General features: G+C 53.7%; 1 protein-coding gene across 4 annotated transcripts in view; it reads left to right on the plus strand.

Annotated features, from left to right (window-relative positions):
• Nucleotides 1-24825, plus strand: part of ANO1 (anoctamin 1) — a 110131-nt gene that overhangs the window by 77036 nt on the left and 8270 nt on the right. For all 4 annotated transcript variants that reach the window (XM_049892779.1, XM_049892777.1, XM_049892778.1 and 1 more), the window contains 8 exons: nt 3392-3593; nt 4709-4820; nt 5689-5746; nt 8304-8404; nt 9076-9221; nt 17301-17453; nt 22339-22391; nt 23028-23212. In XM_049892779.1, the coding sequence (XP_049748736.1) occupies nt 3392-3593; nt 4709-4820; nt 5689-5746; nt 8304-8404; nt 9076-9221; nt 17301-17453; nt 22339-22391; nt 23028-23212 (1010 nt within the window). The remainder of the gene's footprint in view (nt 1-3391; nt 3594-4708; nt 4821-5688; nt 5747-8303; nt 8405-9075; nt 9222-17300; nt 17454-22338; nt 22392-23027; nt 23213-24825) is intronic.

Below are 24825 nucleotides of genomic sequence, written 5' to 3' on the forward strand. Positions count from 1 at the left end.
GCCCTGTCCCTCCTGGGACTACCCTGGGGCCACACGTGCCTATCCTAGCAGGGACAGGGCTGGCCTTCTGCACCCCCTCATAGGAATCAGCAGGTGATATCCCAAGCCACTAGACCAACAGGGAATCTCCACACAGCCATGTGCGGTCGACATCCCTGTGAACACCTGCTCTGCCCTGTGCCTCCTATTTAACCACCCGGGTGATGCAAACAGTTGCCCTCAACAGCTAACCTAAAGGTTGACGGTTCAGACTTACCCAGTGGTACCATGGAAGAAAGGCCTGGCTTCCGTGAAGATTATTGTTGTTCTTGTGTGCCATCGAGTCTATTCAAACCCATAGTGACCCTATAGGACAGGGCGGAACTGCCGCATAGGGTTTCTAAGGCTGTAAATCTTTACAGAGGGAGACCGCCAGGTCATTTCTCCTGCGGAGCCAGTGGTGGGTTTGAACTGCCGGCCTTTCGGTTAGCAGCCAAGCGCTTTAACCGTTGCACCACCACCGCCCCTTTCCGTAAAGATTACAGCCAAGAAAACCCTATGGAGCAGTTCTGCTCTCTAACACACGGGGTCACCATGAGTCAGAATCAACTCCACGGCACAGGTTTGGGTTTTTGGCTCTCCTCCTCAGTGAGTCCTCGGACTGGGAATTTACAAAGGATGTACACCCCAGGGCAGGGCAGGGAGGCCACGCTACTTTCCCGGTTACATTAGGGCCTTTGAGGAAAAGGAAAAACAGCCCAGACAGATGGCTCATTAGTTCTACGTGGAACATGGTTGTCACTGCAGCCAGCGCCCCGCCCCAGACTCTCAGGGAACCACCAGCCTGAGTCTCATGGAGCGTTCCAGCCCAGTAGTGGGTTTGGCAAGATGAGGGGCTTGTTCTCGGGCACCAGCCAGCCACCAGGTTGGAGGCTCCTGGACGCACCCGTCTTTCCCAGGCAGACCCGCAGCACTGCCCACCGGGGATTGGACCACCCACACTCACCCTGCCTCCCTTAACAGGATACCCTGGGTGGAGCAAAGGGTTGGCACTTGTCTGCTAACCTCAAGTTTGGCGGCTCAAACCCACACAGCCACACTGCGAAGAAAAGGCCTGACAAACTGCTTCCATAAGGATTACAGCCAAGAAAACCCTGTGGAGCACAGTTCTACTTTGGCATATGGGGTCTCCCTGAATCAGGGCTGACTTGGTGGCAATGTTTTTTTTTGTTTTATGGGGGAGTGGGAGAGAGGTGGCCACAAGCGGTGGTACCCCAGCCCCAGCACTCCATCCGAGAGCTTGCTTCCGCTCCAGGTCGCTGCAAGGTTGTGATGAGAAGCCCAGGTTCCAGGTGGTCAGACTGCTGCAGGACAAGCCAGGACGGCCACTGGGCTGAGCTGCCACCCCAGGTCTTGTGCTCTGCTTGGCAGCAGTAGGCTGGAAAGAAGGTTGTGCTGGGCAGCAGAAAGGCCCGGAACTCTAGGCGGACCTGTCTGGTGAATCCCAGCTCATCAGCTGGACCACCTGACCTGTTACCTAACCTCTGAACCTCTGTTTCCTCTTCTATGTAGAAATTAGCCCCTTACTCATGTCTGTGGTGAGGTAGCACGTTAAGCACCTGACGTTTGGTGTGTGCTCAAGAAATATTGGAGTCCCTGAGTGGTGTAAACGATTAACTCACTCACCTGCTAACTGAAAGGTTCCCAGTTTGAGTCCACCCAGAGGTGCCCCAAAACAAAGGCCTGGCAATCTAAGTCTGAAAAATCAGCCATTGAAAACTCTGTGGAGCTAGTATCCAGAGTTTTAAAAGCTTGTCAACAGCCATCAGTACAGTAATCGACCTCTATTTGCCTGGAGCAGCAGAGAAAGGAGAGTCAGGAATAAGAGGAGGATAAGGCTGTTGTCCTCCATGAACAGCTGCCCCCTTTGCCATGAGACCGGAAGAGCTGGATGGTGCCCGGCTACCATTACTGAACGCTTCCATCAAAGATTCTGTAGAAGAATCCTGATCAGAACGGGGAAAATGCAGAACACAATTTCAAGTTATCATGGGACCCAGACATTCTTGAGCTATAGAGGCTGGATGAACCCCTGAAACTATTGCCCTGAGATCATCTTTAAACCTTAAACAAAAATATTCCCTGGAGTCTTCTTAAAACCAATCAATAGTTTAGCTTCACTAGTAAAGAGCTCTGCCTTGAGCATTACGCTCTTTTAAGAACTATCTATGGGATCAAATTGACGATAGCAACTTGGAAGATTAGATGGGAAACTTAGAGGGGCAAGGGACAACTCAGAAAAAGAGAGTGAGAGTGGTTGCACACCTCGAAGGATGTAATCAGGGTCGTTGAGTTGTCCTGGTAGAAGCTGTTGAATTGGTGTATGTTCTGCTGTGTATATGCTCAACCACAATAAAACTAAATAAAAACTTAAAAAAGAAAACCCTGTGGGGCACAGTTCTACGCTGACACACGTAGGGGTGTCACGAGCCAGAGTCAACTCAACGTCAACTGAACTGTTCCCAGAAATGCCAGTTTTCTGATCCTTGAAAGAAGTCAGCCTTGCTTTGAGGACGTCTGCTCTTGGCTGGAGAGCCGGAGGGTGGGGGAGAGCTGGGTGGAGGGGCAGGAGGAGGATGGTCCAGTAAGGCCCCGGTGGTCCAGTACCCTTGCTTCCCCAACCCCACGTCTGGCCCAGGGGCTGCGGCGGGGGGCTTCTAGCCAGAGTGTGCCCCTTTCTCCCTGCAGATTGCCGTGACCTTCGCCATTGTCCTGGCCCAGGGGCTGCGGCGGGGGGCTTCTGGCCAGAGTGTGCCCCTTTCTCCCTGCAGATTGCCGTGACCTTCGCCATTGTCCTGGCCCAGGGGCTGCGGCGGGGGGCTTCTGGCCAGAGTGTGCCCCTTTCTCCCTGCAGATTGCCGTGACCTTCGCCATTGTCCTGGCCCAGGGGCTGCGGCGGGGGGCTTCTGGCCAGAGTGTGCCCCTTTCTCCCTGCAGATTGCCGTGACCTTCGCCATTGTCCTGGCCCAGGGGCTGCGGCGGGGGGCTTCTGGCCAGAGTGTGCCCCTTTCTCCCTGCAGATTGCCGTGACCTTCGCCATTGTCCTGGCCCAGGGGCTGCGGCGGGGGGCTTCTGGCCAGAGTGTGCCCCTTTCTCCCTGCAGATTGCCGTGACCTTCGCCATTGTCCTGGCCCAGGGGCTGCGGCGGGGGGCTTCTGGCCAGAGTGTGCCCCTTTCTCCCTGCAGATTGCCGTGACCTTCGCCATTGTCCTGGCCCAGGGGCTGCGGCGGGGGGCTTCTAGCCAGAGTGTGCCCCTTTCTCCCTGCAGATTGCCGTGACCTTCGCCATTGTCCTGGCCTAGGGGCTGCGGTGGGGGGCTTCTGGCCAGAGTGTGCCCCTTTCTCCCTGCAGATTGCCGTGACCTTCGCCATCGTCCTTGGAGTCATCATCTACCGAATCTCCATGGCCGCGGCCCTGGCCATGAACTCCTCACCTTCCGTGCGGTCCAACATCCGTGTCACAGTCACGGCCACCGCGGTTATCATCAACCTCGTGGTCATCATCCTGCTGGATGAGGTCTACGGCTGCATAGCACGGTGGCTCACAAAGATTGGTGAGTGTCCACGTCCCGGGTTACAGAGCCCAGGCAGCACCGCAGGTGGTCCAGGGCCCTAGAATCAGGCAGCCCAAGGCAAATCCCTGCAGCAGTGGGTCCTCGGCCCGTTCCCTAACTTCTCGAACCTCAGTTTCCTTGTCTCTAAGTGAGGAACTCAAGCACTATCACCCAGCAGCTATTAACCCACCAAAAAACAAAACCCATTGCCGTCGAGTCGATTCCAACTCATAGCAACCCTATAACACAGAGTAGAACTTCCCCATAGGGTTTCCAAGGAGCGCCTGGTGGATTCGAACTGCCGACCTTTTGGTTAACAGCCAGACTCTTAACCACTACACTAGTGAGAGCTAAATGAAGTAACAAGGAGCCCTAGTGGTACACTGGTTAAGTGCTCGGCTGCTAAAAGGTTGGCGATTGGAACCCACCAGCTGCTCCGAGGGAGAAAGAGGTGGCAGTCTGCTTCTGTAAAGATGACAGCCTTGGAAACAGTTCTACTCCGTCCTGTAGGGTCGCTGTGAGTCAGGGTTGACTCAATAGCAACGGGTTTGGTTTTGGTTTAAGAGGGGAAGGTGAGAGCTATCTCCCGGCAGTCATTAGGGAGAGCTCAACGAAGGAAGGACGTGTTTAGCCACCTAGTGCTGCCATGAGACGAACACCACAGGTGGGCGGGGGTAAAGAACAGGCATTCGTTGACTCGGCTCACGGGGCTGGAAGTTGGAATTCAGGTCTCAGCCCCAGGGGAGGTCCTCCCTAGTCTGTCCCAGCTCCTAGTACTGCGGCAGTCCTTGTAGGTGCACCTATCTCCTCCATCTGTCCTCCTCTGTGTGTGTCTCTGCGTCTGTTCTGCTCTTTTTATGACTCAGAGCCGATTAGGTTTAGAACCCACCCTCTCTGGTAAGGCCAAGTTAACGTAACAATAGAAAAGCATCATTTCCAAAGGGCCATATTCACAGGTACAGGGCTTAGGCTTTCAGCACACGTTTTGAGGGGGTACACTTCCATCCAGACCAGCACGCAAAGTGATGAGCAGTGCCCGGCACCCTGCCACTCCAGGAGCCGTGCTGTGGGTGGTTCCCCATCAACCTGGGCGTTTTTCTCCTCCCTCCTCCTAGAGGTTCCAAAGACGGAGAAGAGCTTCGAGGAAAGGCTCATCTTCAAGGCTTTCCTGCTCAAGTTTGTCAATTCCTACACCCCCATCTTCTACGTGGCTTTCTTCAAAGGCCGGTAGGGACGGCTGCCTTGCTGAAAGGCCTCACCTCTTCCCAACTAGCCCCTCCCAGTCTGGGAAAAGGTCCCCCCCACCGTGTGTCCCCGTGGGTGGGGGCCCCCGGGGCCCAGGGCAGACAACCGTTGTGGCTCCCTGGGGATGCCAGGGCAGGGGGGCCTGGGCAGCAAGCTCTGGGTGCCCCCGGGGTGGTCGGAGGAGTCAAGAGGGTGAGGGCCAAGGGTGGGAGAGGGGCCGAGGGTGTAAGTTGCACAGCTGCCGGCCAGCTCAGACTGTGTGCTAGGCTCAGGTGGTGACCCACGTGCCTGGGCCCCCAAGACGTCCCACCACCCCCACGCCTCCCTCCACCCCAGGGTCTCAGAGCTCAGCCAAGGGGACCCAGCCCATAACACCCACATCCCGTACCACCCCACAGACAGCTAGGAGGCTGCCTGCTTGAGCCGTCCTGGGCTGACCCTCCTCACCCAGACTGTCTGTGACCTCTTTGGCCACCGCCCCATTCTGGCCTGCCCAGGGTTCCCAGAGTGGTCCTGTGCCAGTATCCTCTCCAGGGAGCAGAAAGGGGGCCTTGTGGCCGGCCACATCCTGGAGCCAGGCAGTTGGAGAGGCCCACGGCTTTCAGGGCCAGGAGCTCCGGGGTCCCCTTCCTCTGCCTGCCTCGCAGCCTGGGGCTTTCCTGCTGAAGAAGCTGAATTTCCGTACTCCTCCCCGGGTTTGGGAAGCGAATGAGCATTTGGCCAACAGAAACCACCGTCAAAAAGCTATAAATCCACCCTCTAGGCTCAGACCTCGGGACTCGGGGCTCCCCTGGGTGGTCTCCCCTGAACCGGGGCGTGGCTCCCCTTAACTCCCTCCCCACCACCACAGGTTTGTCGGACGCCCGGGCGACTACGTGTACATCTTCCGCTCTTTCCGGATGGAGGAGGTACCTGAGATTTTGTCCATCTACAGCCCCCCTCTGTTCTGCCTCCCCAAATCTGTGGGCACAGGTCACGTGGGAGAAGGAAGTGGTGCAAATTCGTTAAGCAAGTAGCAGTGGTTTCTTCCCCTCTTGGAACCTTCTCCCGGTCTCTGGCTGGGAGAGGCTTTGATCTTCTTTAATCTTATTTGGCAACTCCACCTTATTTGGCAAGTCCCCTAAAAGGAGACTGTCTCTTCAGAGTTAATGAAAGAACAAAAGGACACCCAGTTTTATTAGTTATTTTTTTTCCAGACTGTGAGTGTTTCTTTCCTTGGGTTGAGGTGAGTTAACGAGGAAGAAACAGAACTTGGCTATGTTTTTTGGCTTTACCAGTGAAATGACCCCTCTGCCTTCAAACATGAGGTGGTATCTGGTTTCCAAGGTTGGTGGCGGTTTGGCGTCTGCTCATGGACTCTAGCCACAGCAGGCCTGGTTAATGCGCTAGCCCACCTTCCGCTGCTGACTCACGGGATGTGGGCTTGCTCAGCTATTTGTCCCATGACTGACTGCTCCATGAGACCAAGCTGGTGGTTCAGGACTCAGGGTAACTGGTCCACGTTTCCAACTCACAGAATAATTCAGCTCATCAGAGAACATGATAAAGAGAGTTGGGGTGGGCATCAGGTATGGGGTGATCTAGCTGCTAGTTTAGCCTCCGGAGTTCAGGCCCCTGAACACCTCAAGACATGGGCCTCATCCAATAGTCCATGGATGTTTGCGAAAAGCCCACCAAGTCTTTTTCCATTACGTGACCTTGTCCTTTAGTAAAATACCCTGTCAAGCTCTTGTATGGATGGAGAAGTTGGGGAAATCCCTTTGTAGAACAGAATAAAGCAAAGGATGTCGTTACTTTTTACAAAACTATGGCTCTCCAGGACTAAGTTTTGAGCAACTATATAAAAAGTGGTGCCCTGGTGGCAAAACGTTTAAAAAGTTTGGCTGCTAACCAGGAGATCAGCAGTTCGAATCCACCAGCCGCTTCTTGGAAACCCTATAGTGTGGTTCTACTCTGTCCTATAGGGTTGCTGTGAGTTGGAATCAACTTGACAGCAATGGGTTTGGTTTTTGGTATAAAAAGTTTGGCATAGGACTCATGAAGGGCTTGAGTCAGCCCCGGGAGTCACCCAGCATCCCTTGGGTGAGGTAAGTGTCTTGCCCACAACGGTCTCTGATCATCACCTGCCTGCCCAATCCCCCCCTCCAGGTGACATAAGCCCATTGAGTACAGGGGCATTAGACCTGGGGGCTTGGGGGTGCCTCACCTTCCCAACTACGTGGACCCCAGCCCGCTGTGACAGTGTAGGCCCGTGGGTGGGTGGCCGGGGCACACAGGATGGGCAATGGCCCTGGAGGAGGACGGCCCTGAGTTCCAGTCCCACCGCTGCCCACTCCCTGGCAACGTGCTCCCCCCTCCAAGCCCTGGTTGAGGCTCCTTCCAGCCCCAGCGGCCTGTGGGCCGCGTGCATGAGTGCTCTGTGGCTGCCATAACAACATGCTACAGACGGGGTACTGAAAACAAAAGAAACTTAGTCTCTCATTGTTCTGAAGGCTACCCGTTCAAAATTAAGGTGTTGGCAGGACTGCGCACCCTCTGCAGGCTCCAGGGGAGGAGTCTTCCTTGTCTCTTCTAGCTTCTGGTGGCCCCAAGCGTTCCTTGCCTTGTGCCCACATCACTCAATCTCTGCCTCGGCCTTCCCTCTGTGTCTCTTTCTTTTTATAAGGATGCCCATTATATTGGATCAGGGCTGAAATCATGGAGTCGGCAGGGCCAGGCTCCCTCCGTAGGCTCCAGGGGAGGACCCCTGCTTGCCCCTTCCAGTTTTTGCCAGCAGTCCTTGGCTTGCAGCCACATCACTCCAATCTCTGCCGCTGTCAATATGTGGCTGTCTTCCCTTGGTGTGTGTCTCTGTGTCCAAATCTCCCTTACCAGTCACTGGATTCCGGCCACCCTACTCCAGTAGGAAGGCACCTGGTGGCACAGTGGTTAAGCACTCGGCTCCTATCCGAAAGTCGGAAGTTGGAGCCCATCAGCCCCTCCCCAGGAGAAAGATGTGGCAGCCTGCTCCTATAAAGATGACAGCCTCGGAAATCCTATGGGGCAGTTCCAGCCTGTCCTATAGGGTCACTGTGAGTTGGAATCCACCTGACAGCTCACAACGACAACTCCAGTGTGACCTCATGCCACCTTCATTCCACCTTCCAAGACCCCATTTCCAGTGAGGTCCCGTTTGCGGGTTAGGCTTTGAACAGGCCGTTCCGGGGGTCAGCAGACCGGCTGGGGCCGTCTGGTGGTGGCGGGGGGAACACTGACCGGCTGTGTATCCGCAGTGCACAACAGGTGGTGGTGGACGGCGGCGCTGACGGGCTGTTTGTCCGCAGTGCGCGCCGGGCGGTGGCAGGCGAGGCTGTCGGACTGTGTGTCCGCAGTGCGCGCCGGGCAGTGGCAGATGGGCGCTGACGGGCCGTGTGTCCGTAGTGCGTGCCGGCCGGTGGCAGGCGCTGACGGGTTGTATGTCCGCAGTGTGCGCCCGGTGGCTGTCTGATGGAGCTCTGCATCCAACTCAGCATCATCATGTTGGGCAAGCAGCTGATCCAGAACAACCTCTTCGAGATCGGCATCCCGTGAGTGCGCTGGCCTCGCAGCCGCCCCAGCCACCGCCAGGCCCTGGGGGCTCTCACCCAGGGGGTGGGGGCAGGAAGGGGAGGCATCCAGGACAGACGGGGACACGGGCAGAGGTCACCCCACCATGGACAAGAGAGAGGGAGGAGCTGAGAAGAATCCTGCTCCCCAACCTGGTCGAGGCTACCCAAGTGTCACCAGGCACCCCCAAGCCCATGTGCCTGGCTCCCTGTGGTTGGCAATTGAAGAATTGGGGTGCTTTTCTTCCTTACCTTATGCCCTTTGAAAATTCAGGCCCTGTTCCGTGCTCCCCAAAGGCAGCTCCCTCGAGTCAGGGACGTGTTGGACCATCTCCAAAAGCACAGCTTGGACGTGACCAGATTCCATTGCTCCTGGGTCCCCCACCATTGCTGGGCCTTCTCCGCCGTTTCGGTGCTTTTACCCTCGCTGTGCCTCAGTTTCCCTAAGTGGCAAACAAAGCACTTAACACCTGACCGCCTGCCTTTGGGGGAAGGGTGAATGAAGCCATGGATAGAGATCTAAGTGTGTAAAACAGGCCGCGCTGTGACAGCATGGCGCGGCTCAGAGCTGGAAGTACCTGAGAGATGGCCCCCCCAACCGTAGCCCCATCTTGCTTTCCTGCCTCACTGATGGGGGGCCCCACCGCTTTCAGGAAAATGAAGAAGTTCATCCGCTACCTGAAGCTGAAGCGGCGCAGCTCTCCCGACCACGAGGAGTGTGTGAAGAAGAAGCAGCGCTACGAGGTGGACTACACCCTGGAGCCGTTCGCCGGCCTGACCCCAGAGTACATGGAGATGAGTGAGTGACCAAACGGGGGTTCCGTCCTCACCCTAGAATACATGGAGATGAGCTAGTGACCAGACGGGGGTCCAGCCTGACCCCAGAGTACATGGAGATGAGTGAGTGACCAAACGGGGGTTCCGTCCTCACCCTAGAATACATGGAGATGAGCGAGTAACCAGACGGGGGTCCAGCCTGACCCCAGAGTACATGGAGATGAGTGAGTGACCAAACGGGGGTTCCGTCCTCACCCTAGAATACATGGAGATGAGCGAGTAACCAGACGGGGGTCCAGCCTGACCCAGGAGTACATGGAGATGAGTGACTGACCAGACAGGGGTTCCATCCCCCCAGGGCAGGCCTGGTCGGGTGAGGGCTGCAAGGGGGCTGATGACCTGTCACAGTTCCCGGGTGTCCACCAAAGTGTCAAGCAGAGAGGAGGGGAGGACAGAGGTGGGCTGACTATTGCCAGTTCCTTTTCACATCCCCCTCAGGGTAAGTCCCCACCTGCAGAAGACCCCAAGGTTGCTGGTGGCACAGTGGTTTGCACTTGACTTCTTGCCTAAAGGTTGGCAATTCAAATCCAACCCGTGGTTGTTGTTGTTAGGTGTCATTGAGTCGGTTCCAACTCCCAGCGACCCTATACACAACAGAACGAAACACTGCCCGGTCCTGCGCCATCCTTACAATCGTTGTTATGCTTGAGCTCGTTGCTGCAGCCACTGTGTCAATCCACCTTGTTGAGGGTCTTCCTCTTTTCCGCTGACCCTGTACTCTGCCAAGCATGATGTCCTTCTCCAGGGACTGATCCCTCCTGACAACGTGTCCAAAGTATGTAAGATGCAGTCTTGCCATCCTTGCCTTTAAGGAGCATCCTGGCTGTACTTCTTCCAAGACAGATTTGTTCGGTCTTTTGGCAGTCCACAGTATATTCAATATTCTTCGCCAACAACACAATTCACAGGTGTCAATTCTTCTTTGGTCTTCCTTATTCATTGTCCAGCTTTCACATGCATATGATACAATTGAAAGTACTATGGCTTGGGTCAGGCATACCTTAGACTTCAAGGTGACGTATTTGCTCTTCAAACATTTTAAAGAGGTCCTTTGCAGCAGTTTTACCCAGTGCAATGCGTCTTTTGATTTCCTGACTGCTGCTTCCATGGCTGTTGATTGTGGATCCAAGTAAAATGAAATCCTTGACAACTTCAATCTTTTCTCTGTTTATTATGATGCTCTTCATTGGTCCAGTTGTGAGGATTTTTGTTTGCTTTATGTTGAAGTGCAATCCATACTGAAGGCTGTGGTCTTTCAACTTTAGTAAGTCCTTCAAGTCCTCTTCACTTTCAGCAAGCAAGGTTGTGTCATCTGCATAATGCAGGTTGTTAACGAGTCTTCCTCCAATCCTGATGCCCCGTTCTTCTTCATATAGTCCAGCTTCTCGGATTATTTGCTCAGCATACAGATTGAATAGGCATGGTGAAAGAATACAACCCTGACGCACACTTTTCCTGACTTTAAACCAATCAGTATCCCCTTGTTCTGTCCGAACAACTGCCTCTCGATCTATGTAAAGGTTCCTCATGAGCACAATTAAGTGTTCTGGAATTCCCATTCTTTGCAATGTTATCCGTAATTTGTTATGATCTACACAGTCGAATGCCTTTGCATAGTCAATAAAACACAGGTAAACATCCTTCTGGTGTTCTCTGCTTTCAGCCAGGATCCATCTGACATCAGCAGTGATATCCCTGGTTCCACGTCCTCTTCTGAAACCGGCCTGAATTTCTGGCAGTTCCCTGTTGATACACTGCTGCAGCTGTTTTTGAAAGATCTTCAGCAAAATTTTGCTTGCGTGTGATATTAATGATATTGTTCTATAATTTCCACATTCGGTTGGATCACCTTTCTTGGAAATAGGCATAAATATGGATCTCTTCCAATCAGTTGGCCAGGAAGCTGTCTTCCATTTCTTGGCACAGATGAGTGAGCACCTCCAGCGCTGCATCTGTTTGTTGAAACATCTCAGTTGATATTCCATCAATTCCTGGAGCCTTGTTTTTCGCCAGTGCCTTCAGAGCAGCTTGGACTTCTTCCTTCAGTACCATCGGTTCCTGATCTTATGCCACCTCTTGAAATGGTTGAACATCGACTAATTCTTTTTGGTATAATGACTCTGTGTATTCCTTCCATCTTCTTTTGATGCTTCCTGCATCATTTAATATTTTCCCCATGGAATCCTTCACTATTGCAACTCAAGGCTTGAATTTTTTCTTCAGTTCTTTCAGCTTGAGAAACGCTGAGCGTGTTCTTCCCTTTTGGTTTTCCATCTCCAGCTCTTTGCACATGTCATTATAATACTTTACTTTGTCTTCTCTTTGAAAGCCCTTTGAAATCCTGTGTTCAGTTCTTTTACTTCATCAATTCTTCCTTTTGCTTTAGCTGCTCGACGTTCAAGGGCAAGTTTCAGAGTCTCCTCTGACATCCATCTTGGTCTTTTCTTTCTTTCCTGTCTGTGCAGTGAGCTCTTGCTTTCTTCATGGATGATGTCCTTGATGTCATTCCACAACTCGTCTGGTCTTTGGTCACTAGTGTTCGATGCGTCAAATCTATTCTTGAGATGGTCTCTAAACTCAGGTAGGATATACTCAAGGTCATATTTTGGCTCTTGTGGACTTGCTCTGATTTTCTTCAGTTTCAGCTTGAACTTGCATATGAGCAGGTGATGGTCTGTTCCACAGTCGGCCCCTGACCTTGTTCTGACTGATGATATTGAGCTTTTCCATTATCTCTTTCCACAGATGTAGTCAATTTGATTTCTGCATGTTCTGTCTGGCGAGGTCCATGTGTATAGTCACCATTTATGCTGGTGAAAGAAGGTATTTGCAGTGAAGAAGTCGTTGGTCTTGCAAAATTCTATCCTCCGATCTCCAGCATTGTTTCTATCACCAAGACCATATTTTTCAACTACTGATCTTTCTTCTTTGTTTCCAACTTTCGCATTCCAATTGCCAGTAATTATCAATGCATCTTGATTGTATGTTCGATCAATTTCAGACTGCAGCAGCTGAGAAAAATCTTCTGTTTCTTCATCTTTGGCCCTAGTGGTTGGTGCGTGAATTTGAATAGTAGTCGTATTGACTGGTCTTCCTTGTAGGCGTATGGATATTATCCTGTCACTGACAGTGTTGTACTTCAGGATAGATCTTGAAATGTTCTTTTTGAGGATGAATGCAACACCATTTCTCTTCAAGTTGTCATCCCCAGCATAGTTGACTATATGATTGTCTGATTCAAAATGGCCAATACCAGTCCATTTCAGCTCACTAATGCCTAGGATATCAATGTTTATGCATTCCATTTCATTTTTGATGACTTCCAATTTTCCTAGATTCATACTTCGTACACTCCAGGTTCTGATCATTAATGGATGTTTGCAGCTGTTTCTTCTCATTTTGAGTTGTGCCACATCAGCAAATGAAGGTCCTGAAAGCTTTACTCCATCCACGTCATTAAGGTCGACTCTACTTTGAGGAGGCAGCTCTTCCCCAGTTGTCTTCTGAGTGCCTTCCAACCTGGGGGGCTCGCCTTCCAGCACTATATCAGACAATGTTCCGCTGCTATTCATAAGGTTTTCAGTGGCTAATTCTTTTCAGAAGCAGACTGCCAGGTCCTTCCTCCTAGCCTGTCTTAGTCTGGAAGCTCAGCTGAAACCTGTCCGCCATGGGTGACCCTGCTGGTTATCTGAATACCGGTGGCATAGCTTCCAGCATCACAGCAACACACAAGCTCCCATGGTATGACAAACTGACAGTCAAGTGGGGACAACCAGTAGTACTGCAGAAGAAAAGCCTGGCAATCTCTTTCTTTTATGATTACAGCCTAGAAAACCCTATGGGACACAGTTCTATTCTGTAGCACATGGGGTCGCTGTGAGTTGGAATCCACTTGACAGCAACTAATAACAGCAGCATCAGAAGGCCCAGCTGAAAGCAGCTGCATCCCCCAGCGGGGAGACCCCGTTAGCCCAGCCTGGCACAGCCCAGGCTGTTCACCTCTCCCTCACATCCTGTCCAGCCAGAGGCTCCAAAGCTTCAGTCCCTGGTCCCCTTGAAGCTCCCCAGAAATCCGGGGTGTCTCCTCCAAACCCTAAGTGCACAGGTTTCTTGGAAATCCTTCAGGTCCATGACTCATGCCTCCTCCCAGGGTCCTGCAGGGCAGGCGCCAGGTCTCACCTGTGGGCTTGCCAGCACAGAGCAGGCACTCAGCAGAGGTGCAAAGAGGGAGCCTTATCACCCCCCGAATCATGTCAGACAGATGTGGAGAGGTGGCACCTCGCTGTCACAGGGGCTGGGGTAAGGGAGAGGTGGGGAAAGGCCACCCAGAGCCTCCCTGGCCTCAGCTCCTACGTCTCCCTCCTGACTCCCTCCGCTCGGGCACACAGGCCTTGCTGTTCCCCAAATGCCCAGAGCACATGCCTGCCACAGGCCTTTGCACTAGCTGTCCCCTGCCAGGAATGTCTCCCCCTAATATCTGCGTGACTCTCACTCTCCCTTCCTCCAGGGCTCTGTTGTAACGCCTACTGAATGCGCCCTCAGCATAGGGTCTTCCCTGGCCACAGTGTCTGACAGGGTAGGGGGAGCAGCCCCTCCGCTGCACAACCCTGACCTTCCCCACCCCCTGCTTTGTGTTTTTGATCACCAACTGTCTTAGTCATCTAGTGCTGCTATAACAGAAACACACCACAAGTGGATGGCTTTAACAAACAGAAGTTTATTTTCTCACAGTCTAGGAGGCCGGAAGTCTGAATTCAGGGCGCCACCTCCTAGGGAAGGCTTTCTCTCTTTGTCAGCTCTGGGGGAAAGTCCTTGTCATCAGTCTTCCCCTGGTCTAGCAACTTCTCAGCACAGGGACCCTGGGTCTAAAGGCCATGCTCTGTTCCTGGCACTACTTTCTTGGTGGAGTGAGGTCCCTTCTTCTTTCTGCTCGCTTCTCTCTTTTATATCTCAAAAGAGATTGACTCAAGATACAGCCTAATCCTGTAGATTGAGTCCTGCCTCATTAACTTCATAGAGGTTAGGATTTACAACACACAGGATAATCACATCAGATCACAAAAGGGAGGACAACCACACAATACTGGGAATCGTGGCCTAGCCAAGCTGACACAGTTGGCCTAGCCAAAGAGACGTAATTCAATCCGTAACACCAGTGGACACTTTCTGTCCTCCTTTCTGCTCTGCCTACCTCCCCCAGGACAATGGAAGCCCTGTGGAAGTGGGGCCATTTCCTTCTTGCTCGTCACTGCCACACCCCCTGCTTCTAGAACAGGTCCAGGTGTGGAGTAGGTGCTCAATAATTTTTAAATGAATGGGTGAGCAAACGAGATCAGGGAGTCTCCCATGGGAGGGGCCCCAGAGTACTGCACCCTTGGCAGCTTGTTTAAAATGCTGGTTCCCAGGCCCATCCCTGGCCTATGGGGCAAGGCCTGAGACTGCATTTTTAACAAACACCGGGGTGAATGAGGCTTGACAGACCTCGGCGTGAACGCAGCCAGGACCTGCCCTGCACTTCTCTCAGGTCTATTTGGAGGGTGGAGAGGAGCAGGGTGACCCTGGGTGCCCTTGAGCATTTCCAGTTGATTGGCTCATCAGCTCCTCCATGTCCTTCCTGGTGTCAGCCAGGTCGGCCCAAATAATTCACTCCTGGCTCCCACATGCTTGTGCAAAGGTGCCTCACCATTGACTCCAGAGAAGAATCTCGAGACTGAAAGAGGAGCAAGTGTTGTGTTCAAATGACTGGTCTCCCTTTTCCCCAGGAATCAAATCCAAGTGCAGCCAGCTGGGCAGCTCCCTGAGACCCCCCACAGGTTGATCCTTCACCCAGCATCTGCCAGGAGGGGTCTGGGATGGGGCTTCCCCCACCTGGAATGGTGCGAGCAAGTTCAAGCCCTTCGTGGGAGACCCTTGGGAGAATTTTAGCTTCGAATTGACACCGAGTCATCTCGAGTCATGGTGACCCCATGTGTGTCCGAGGAGAGCTGAGCTCCATAGGGCTTTCAGTGGCAGATTTTTCGGAAGCAGATTGCCAGGCCTTTTTTCCAAGGCACCTCTGAAAACCTCCAACCTCTCAGTCAGCAGCCCAGGGTGTCAGTGGTTTGCACCACCCAGGGTTGCCTGGGATTAGCCAGGAGAAAGGCAGCAGCTTCTGAGTTTTTATGGATGTGGTGGTTGGAGCCAGCAGGGTCCCGTCCGCATGCCTCCCAGGTTTGGTGAAACGAGAGTCCTAGACAGGTGCTTCCTCCCACCCAGGGTGCCTGCCCCCACTGCACCCCATCGAGCATGCGGCTCTGCGTCCCCCTGGCTTTCACCCCCTGACACCAGCCACACATCTTTCACTTGAGGGAAAACACAAGAGTAGGGGACCCAGAGGCACCCCCCCCAAAAAAAACAGTTGCCATTGAGTTGACTCTGACTCACGGCACCCCTGTGTGTGTTAGAGTAGAACTGGGCTCCATAGGGTTTTCAACAGCTGATTCTACCCAAGTAGGTTGTCAGGCCTTTCTTCCAAGGCACCTCTGGGTGGACTCAAACCTCGAACCTTTTGGTAGGCCGCCGAGCACATTAACTATTTCCACCACCCAGCGACCCCATCCCACTTTACCCGTTGCCGTCGAGCTGGCTCCACTCATGGTCCCCCGGGCGTGTCCGTGTAGAGCTGTGTTCCCTAGGGTTTTCAGTGGCCGAGTTTTCATAAGTAGATCACAAGGCCTTTCTTATGAGGCGCCTCTGGGTGAACTTGAACCTACAAACCTTTCAGTCAGCGGCGTGTTAACCAATCATACCACTGGGGACTCCCTGGGGTACCCAGAAATGGATACGTTGCATGAGAAGGCCCACCTGGAATGTCCCCAGTGAGGCCCTACCAGCATCTCCAAACCACCCCGCAACCCCTTCTTGGCCCCTTTGGTGCCCGAGGAGACAGTGCCCTGTGGGAAGGGGGAGCTGATCCCAGCAGGCACCCCATGGCCTCAGAGCCTCAGCAGTCCCAGCCCAGTCTCAAAGCCCCTCATTGCAGAGTGTACCCAGGCCTCCATCACCTTCAGGGCCGGGGCGTCCACAGAAGCACGTGTCAAGCCCACCCACCGGGAGACCCACCCTTGCCCCCATCCTGTGTGTGCCCTACCAATGCCCAGTTCCACGCTGGCACGGGCTGACATTCTCTGGGTTTCCTGTTTACTGCTTGGCACCTGAGCCTCTGGCTGGGGTCCTGCTCTGCAGTTCCAGAACCAGCTCAGTTCCATCCAGAACCTTCCCCTGACACCTCCCCAGAGCTTGGCACGCTGGCTCCTGATGCAAGACCGAGGAAGCCCCAAGCCAGCTCACTGACTGGGGACAGTAAAGCAGAGGGGGCTGGCGGGGAGAGATGCAGAACTGCCCTGGACTGAGGGTGCCGGCCAGCTCCCAAGCCCAGTGGAAGGGGGATGTTTGGGGCTTTTGACTCAGCAGTGATGGTGGCGGACCCCCAGGTCTCGATTTATACCACACCCACCCCCTGCCCAGATCTGGCCACAGGAAGGGCTGAGGCTGTGCCTTTGAGCTCCTGGGGGTCTTTTTTCCACTGTTGGTGGTTTTTAATTAGACACATGACAAATGAATACATTCCCTTATACAAGAGTCAGGGAGTCCTTGAGTGGTGCAAACGGTGAGGCACTCTACTACTAGCCAAAAGGTTGGTGGTTCGTACTCACCTAGAGGTACCTCGGAAGACAGGCCTGGTAATCTGCTTCCAAAAGGTCGCAGCCTTGGAAACCCTGCGGAGCAGTTCTGCTCTGCACACACGGCGCCGCCCTGAGTCGGAGTCGACTCACCAGCAACTAACAGCAACATGCACAGGTCAGAGCACGCCTGGGGGTCCTGTCTTCACCCCACACCTGGCCCGAGTCCCGGGGGGCGAGGGTCTGTCCCGCCAGCCCCCTTCTGTGCACCCACAGGTGTGTCTGTGCAGGGGGACACAGCTGAGGCCAGACAGGAGTCAGACCAGCTGTCCCGGCGTGCTGGGCAGCGGCGAAGCTGACCGGGGGTCCCTTTCTTGCAGTCATCCAGTTTGGGTTTGTCACCTTGTTCGTCGCATCCTTCCCTCTGGCCCCACTGTTTGCGCTGCTCAACAATATCATTGAGATCCGTCTGGATGCCAAGAAGTTTGTCACCGAGCTCCGGAGGCCAGTGGCCGTCAGAGCCAAAGACATCGGTGAGTGGCCCCAGTGGGACTGGGGTCCGGGTATGATTTGGCTTTGGGGAGGCGGCTCCTGTTCTCCGGACCGAGCAGACAAAGGGGGTCAGCGCAGTCCCTCACAGAGACTCTTAGCTCTGTCCTTTCCTGGGTGGACACTCGGGCGGCAATGGGAGGCCATGAGACCCACCTCCCCCACTTGGCCTCTTCTGTCCTGAGAGGCATTTGAACAGGACACTCATTGGGAAAAATGTACTCTCTCGGGTATCTGAGGATCTCAACAACCTGCCGCTTTAGGAGGTCCAAGAGAGGCTCTCTGGTGGCTGTCAACACACACCCTAAGTGTCCGTGTGGCCCCACAGCTCCCAGCTAGGCCAATGCAGAAAATAACCTCAGCTGCCCTACCGCTAGCAAGGGCCTTTCTACGTAGCGGATCATCAAATCATTTAATGTTCACCGAAAAGAAAAGGAAGGAAGGGCCCCTTTGACAGGCGGAGACTTGACCGAGTCACTGCTGGACGTGCCTGTAGGGTCAGTGCCACACCACCATTCTGGGGCTTTCTAGCTCCAAGGTACCCAGGGGGACCTCATCCATGTGGTGGAGGGATGAGCGGGCAGACAGCCCCAAGGTCAGCAGAAAGAATAGCTCCAGTAGTCAGAGGTGTCAGGAATGAAGCCGCTTCCTCGTGGAGTGGTGAGCTCCCTGTCACTGGAGGCATCAAAGCAGAGATATGCGACTGTCTGTCTGGAAATGGTAAGTCTGCTGGGAGAGGGGCAGGCAGGGCTCCGGATCCCATCAGGCCTCGGGCGGGGCCGGCCCCCACCAGCAAAGGAAATGCCCGAACACGCATCTTCAAGTGAAGCAACTTCCACTCCAATTTCAGGGTAAAAGGCAAAAAAATGTTTTTATGGGAACTTTATCTTGAAGATGAGATGGAAAATTACAAAAATATGTCCATCGCATCTCATAGCTAACACAATTTTAGTTAAAATAGTACTTCTGTGCTATTCTTAAAATAAACAAAGATTGACTGCAGTGTTCGGGACGCTACCAAATAAAGAGTGCAAAGCAGCGTGAGAAGACCTCTGTGCGTCTAGGCTTGTGTGGCCCAAATGTAATAGTACAGAAGCGCAGGGTGGGGGATTCAGCCTCGGGGCGCCCATCCCACCCCGTGCTCCCCTCCGGGTGTCAGCTGGCTGCCCGAGGAGGCTCTTGGTCCAGTCCCCTGCCTCCAAGGCTCCCTGAGGCCTGCCTCTCTGGTGCGCGGCTATTAACTTGAACCAGACAGAATTGCCATTTCACAGCCAAGCGTGGTCGACTTTTGGTGATCTCCCCCGGCTCACACTGAAGCTGTGTTTGCCCCATGCCGTCTTTGGTCAGGGGGTGGGAAACCTTGGTGTTCGTAAGGAAGGATGGCCGAGGCTCACTGATAAGAGGCCATTGCGTCGTGTTTCTACACTTTGGCTTCCCTGAGCAGCCTCCCAACTGGGGGACCCAGCTAATGAAGACCCAGTGCCCAGACACCCTTACTGCTGGGCACACAGTCCTGGAGAGTTTGTTTACAGATTTAAAGCATTAAACCCCCTGAGCTAACTGCCCCTCCAAAGTGCCTTCTAGCCTCTGGCGTCCCTAATTCTGCCTCACCTGTGGTCATGGGGCAGAACCTTGGCCCCTCATCCCACACACCCAGATTACCAGGGGCAGAGGCAACAAGGCCAGGGCTGGCTGGGACCCTCCGGAGGCCGCTGCCTGGCCGGCCGTGTAAGCGCCAGTCTAAAAGCACTTGACTTGCTGGCGCAAAGGTCAGAGGTTAGCAACTGTCTCTGTCTGGGGCCAGATAGAAACAGTATTTTAGGCTTGGAGGACCAAGAAATGGGAGTCCCTGGGCAGTGCAAATGGCTAACGTGCTCAGCTGCTAACCAAAAGGTTGGCAGTTCAAGTCTACCCAGGGCTGCCTTGGGAGGAAGGCCTGCTGACCTAGTTCTGGAAAAATCAACGCTTGAAAACCCCATGGAGTACACTTTGACACACACGGGGACGTCATGAGTTGGAGTCAACACTCGGTGGCAGCTGGTTTAGGAAAAGAGAATTTGCCTCCAAAAGCCTCACACTGCTGCTGAAGACCTCTCAGGGTGCCCCTGGGGCAGTCCTTGGAAATCTAGAGCCTTCCGTAGAGGGTAAGTAAGAAAAGAGTGTGGTCTACTGTCACTTGTCCCCATGAAGGTCTGACCCTTGAAAGCCCTGGAGTCAGGGCCGAGTCCGTGCGGCGGGTGTTTCTTTGGCACCCTTTGCTTTGTGGGGCTCTGGCCAGCCCCAGACAGTGACAACCCAAAGGTATGAAACCCACCAGGACAAAAAGAGCAACATGCCCAGAAGAATTAGATGGCGCCCGGCTACCTCCACCAACTGCTCTGACAGGGATCACAATAGAGGATTCTGGACAGAGTGGGAGAAAAACGAACAAAATTCCAATTCACAAACAAGACCAGATATACTGGTCTGACAGAGACTGGAGGACCCCTGAGACTGTGGCCCCCGGACACCCTGCTAACTCAGAGCTGAAGCAGCTCCCGAAGTCCACCTTTCAGCCAAAGATTAGACAGGCCTATAAATCAAACAGTAACACACGTGAGGAACGTGCTTCTGAGTTCAATTATACGAAACCAAGTGGGCAACACCTGTCTAAAAGCAATGACGAAAAGGCAGGAAATGACAGCAAAACAGGACAAATGGACATGGGGAACCCAGGGTGGAAAGGGAAAGGGGGAGAGTGCTGACATACCGTGGGGGTTGCAACCAATGTCACAAAACAATTCTTGTGTAAATCTTTGAGTGAGAAGCTAATTTGTTCTGTAAACTTTCACCTGAAGCACAATTTTAAAAAAAAGAGCAACAGAGTGACATTTCCAGCTCTCGTCTGCGGTGGGCGTTGTTTTTCTGCACCGAGAGTACAGCTTAGACACATGTCTTTGGTGTTTCTGCCCCTGGCTCCTTGTTTTTCCCCAGTCCAGGAGCGCTGTTCACTTCCTGGTTCCTGCCTACTGTGGGGAAGGCGCAGCCCGCCCTTTCTCACAAGTTTGTTTAAGGGCTCCTTAACTGTAACCTTTCTTTGAAGAGGCTTTTGTATTTGTCCTGTGATCCGTGCAAGGCCGCTAAGCGGACACCCTGAGGGGACAGAGGGCCTCAGTGGACCCCATGACTTGGGCCCCCAGGGTCAGGTGTGGCTGGAGGTAACTCTGCCACAAAGCACAGGTGCCTTGATGGCCCTGCCAGATGCCCAGAGAGGGAGCCCCATGGCAGGTCATGGCAGGGGCCCAGCCCCGAGCCTTGAAACCTGGCTCAGGCCCTGACCTTTGACATCAGCCGAATGTGCTTCCTGCTCACACAAACGGGGGTGGATTCTAGCCCTAGAGCCACCTAAAAAATCTAGAACAGTAAAAAACCAGGTGTTTGTCCTCCAGCTGTTTGTTAAATGGACTCTTTTGGCCAGGCACTGCACCCTAATTAAATCTTTTTTTTTTTTATTGGTAAAAAATACGTAGCAAAATATTTAACATTTTGCCATTTGAACCATTTTTATCTGTACAACTCAGGGACATTCATTACACTCACGGCGCTGTGCAGCTATCAGCGCTATCCATTTGCAGCCGTCTCCATCACCCCAGACAGAAACCGAGTGCCCCTTAGCGTTACGGAGCTGCGTCTTTGCCTATCTAGAAGAGAGGCGTTGTCTAAACAAATTAGCCATGTAAATTGGTCCATGCAGGCCCTGCCCAGAGCCACCTAGGGACAAGCTGGAATTGTTTTTGTTTTTTGTGTGTTTTTTTAATATATGTATTTTTATTGTAGTAAAAATATACATAATAAAACATTTACGGCTTCAACCTATTTTACTGTACAACTAAAAAAAAAAAAAAAACCCATTGCCGTCAAGTCGATTCCGACTCATATAAGACAGAATGCAACTACCCCACAGAGTTTCCAAGGAGCGCCTGGTGGATTTGAACCGCCAGCCTTTTGGTTAGCAGCCCAAGCTCTTAACCACTGCGCCACCAGGGTTTCCACTGCACAATTGGGTGACGTTAATTATGTTCACATGTTGTACAACCATCCCCACTGTCCGGTTCCAAACGCTTCCATCACCCCAGACGGAAACGTCAGCAATACCCAACTGCATCTTTGCTTCTCTAGAAGAAAGGCTTCTGGGAGCCAGTTAGACCTGTAAGTGGGTCCACGCGGAGCCTGCCCACAGCCACTTAGGGACAAGTGTTTTTGAGGACCTCTTCTAGAAGCTCCACTTTGCTTACCAGCCGCGGACGAGCTGTGTGGTTAGCCAGTCTCCTCCAGAGCCTCCCGAAGGCCTGCTCACCACATGTGTCTCAGACTCCACCACAGAAAAGAGCCAGGCCAGGCAAAGGTCACGGCCGCCTGAGGCCTCCGCCTCTCAGTCAGAATTCGGACTCATGGTGACTCCATGTGTGTCTCAGTAGAACTACGCTCCATAGGGTTTTCAATGGCTGATTTTTTGGAAAGTAGATTGCCAGGCCTTTCTTCTGAGGTGCCTCTGGGTGGATTCAAAACTCCAACCTTTCGGTTAGCAGCCAAGCTCGTTAACCATTCACACCACCCAGGGACTCCAAGGACATTACTACAAAAAAATACTTTTGCTGTGGAGTCAATTCCAACTCATGGCGACCCATGTGTGTCAGTCAGAGTAGGACTTGCTCCATAGGGTCTTCAGTGGCTGGTTTTTCAGAAGTAGATTGCCAGGCCTTTCTTCCAAGGTGCCTGTGGATGGACTCAAGCCCTTAAGCCTTGGGTTAGCAGGAGAGTGCTTAACCGTTTGTACCAGCCAGGGCTAAGTCAAGGGGGGGTTTAAAGCTTCGGATTTCTTCTCCCCAGGCATCTGGTACAATATCCTCAGAGGTGTGGGGAAGCTCGCCGTCATCATCAACGTAAGTGACGCCAGGGCTCTCCTGAAGGGACACTCAGGGCCTGACCTCCCACGCCAGCCAGGCCAACAGGGGAGCCTGGGCCCGGGTTTCCCACCCCAGCCTCCGTGCAGCCCTGACCTGGCAGGATTCTGTCCTCGTTACCAACATCCCTTGGTCAGCATGAGGGTGGGGGTGAATCTTTAGAGGCCGGGAAGGTTAACACCCCATGTTACAGATGAGACACAGAGAGGGTGAGCCACTTGCCCAAGGTTACACAGCCCCGGGCGTCGGGCCCCAGGCTCCCGGCTCTCATCACGCACCAGATAAAAGGAGCTGGCTAGGGCTTTCCCTTCCTGACTCCTTCGCTTCTCTAACCAGCCAGCCAGCAAGGTGAGGTGCACAGGGAGGACGTTATGAGCCCTGGTTTACAAGGAGAGATAGGAGGCAGAGAGGTTAGGTGACATGTCTGAGGCCACACAGCCTATGAGAGGCAGCACACTGACCCCAAGATTTCTCTCTCTGGAGCACACTGTCCCGGCCTCCAGGCCCTCTCCCTGGCTTCCTTTAGCCACTCCACATGCCAAGGCTGTCCCCGCCAGGTAATGGGCAGCCCTTCCCCACGCTCCCTCCCCCATGCTCACCCCGCTGTCCCCCCAGGCCTTCGTGATTTCCTTCACATCCGACTTCATCCCGCGCCTGGTGTACCTCTACATGTACAGCGAGAATGGGACCATGCACGGCTTCGTCAACCACACACTCTCCTCCTTCAACGTCAGTGACTTTCAGAATGGCACAGCCCCCAACGACCCCCTGGACCTGGGCTACGAGGTGCAGATTTGCAGGTATCCTCTCTGCCCCTCCCCTGAAGGTACCTGGTGAGGTGGAGGCATTGGGTGGTTCCCGTAACTGAGACACCCAGGATAGATTCGGGTGCGGCTGGATCCAGGTGCTGACTTTGCCGTCAGGCCCCGCCTTTTTCCACGCAGGCTTGTTTTCTGGCAGGTGCTCTCCTGTGCTGCAAGGATGCCCCAGCGGCTCCCACTCAACACTCTCCATGCTCAGCAGCCCCAGGGAAAGACTCCACTTTCCCAGTAGCCCACACAAGTCCCAGGATTGAGTCTCACCAGCCTGTCTTGGGTCACATGCCATCCCTGAATCCATTGCTGTTGCCAGAGGGTGGAGGACTCTCACTGGCTCAGCCCGGATTGTGTGCCAGGGTAGGGGTCATGGTCAGAGAAGGAGGACAGAGGGTCCTGAAGAACACTGAGTGCCGGAACTTGAAGACAGGATCGTTGATTGACGCTGAGCAGAGAAAAACAAAGGGCTCTGCAATAGCCAGCCTGCCAGGACGCTTCCGTCGCTCCCATGAGGCTACTGCACCTGGCTGGTGCTCAGGGCAGGCAGATAGCGCCCGGGAGGTCGGAGGCTGGGCGGGGGAGTGGGAGGCAGGGCTGGGGCCAGGCCATCCGCTGCCCACCAGGTCAGGGGCTGGAGACCAGGAGTGGGTGGTACAGTCCCTGTGTCCAGGGCCCCCCAGTGCTATGACATGCTGTCGTCTATCAGGAAACCCAGGGGAAGGGTGGAGGCAGAGGAGGGCATTGCAGGTGGCCGACAGTACCAGCAAAAGCAGAGGGGGGGCTCGTTGGAGTGCGCGTGGGTGGGCAACGGCAGTTTGTTCCTCCTTCCGGAGCATGAAGAGTAAGGGGAGATTGAAGGAGCAGGCAGGGCCTGGAGTTCTGGGGTCAAGAAAGGGTCCCTGAGAGCCCCAGACAGAACCGCTGGCTTTGCGATGGGGCCGAGAGCAGGGACGCCAAGTCGAAACATGAAGCGATAATACCATGCTTAGCTTTCGACCGTCCCGGGGTGGTGCAAACAGTTAATGCGCTCACCTGCTGACTGAAAGGTCGGAGGTTCCAGCCCACCCAGCGGTGCCTCAGAAGAAAGGCCTGGCAATCTACCTCGGAAAAATCAGCCATTAAAAACCCTACGGAGCACAGTTCCACTCAGACACCCATGGGGTCTTCTTGGGTTAGGGTCGACTCAACAACAACTGGTTGGTTGACCGAGTCAAAGGGGGTCAGGGGCTGCTAGGGTCTGGGGTGTTGACAGCAACGGAACGTTGCATAGGCTGCAGCAGAAAAAAAAAAGTTTTTTTAAAGGCCCAAGAAATGAAAACACATCACACCTGGGGCCATTTGAAAAGGCAAGCAGGTAAGCAGGCAGGCAGGTAGGCAGACCCAGCTCAGGTGCTGCGACGATGTTGTAAACAGCAGATGCTCACGGTCGTCCTTGAGTGTGTAAAGAATGATGTCCTGCGTGTTCTGTGTTGGGGCAGGAGCAGCACCTGCCCCAGGACCCTGCACAGCATTAAAGGAATGAGCTACAACCATGTCTCCGCCCTAGAAAGGGCAAGTGGCAAGACAGAGTATGAAACGCAACGTGGTGTCTGAGTTTA

This window comes from Elephas maximus, chromosome 7 (assembly GCF_024166365.1).
Source record: "Elephas maximus indicus isolate mEleMax1 chromosome 7, mEleMax1 primary haplotype, whole genome shotgun sequence".
NCBI classification, from domain to species: domain Eukaryota; kingdom Metazoa; phylum Chordata; class Mammalia; order Proboscidea; family Elephantidae; genus Elephas; species Elephas maximus.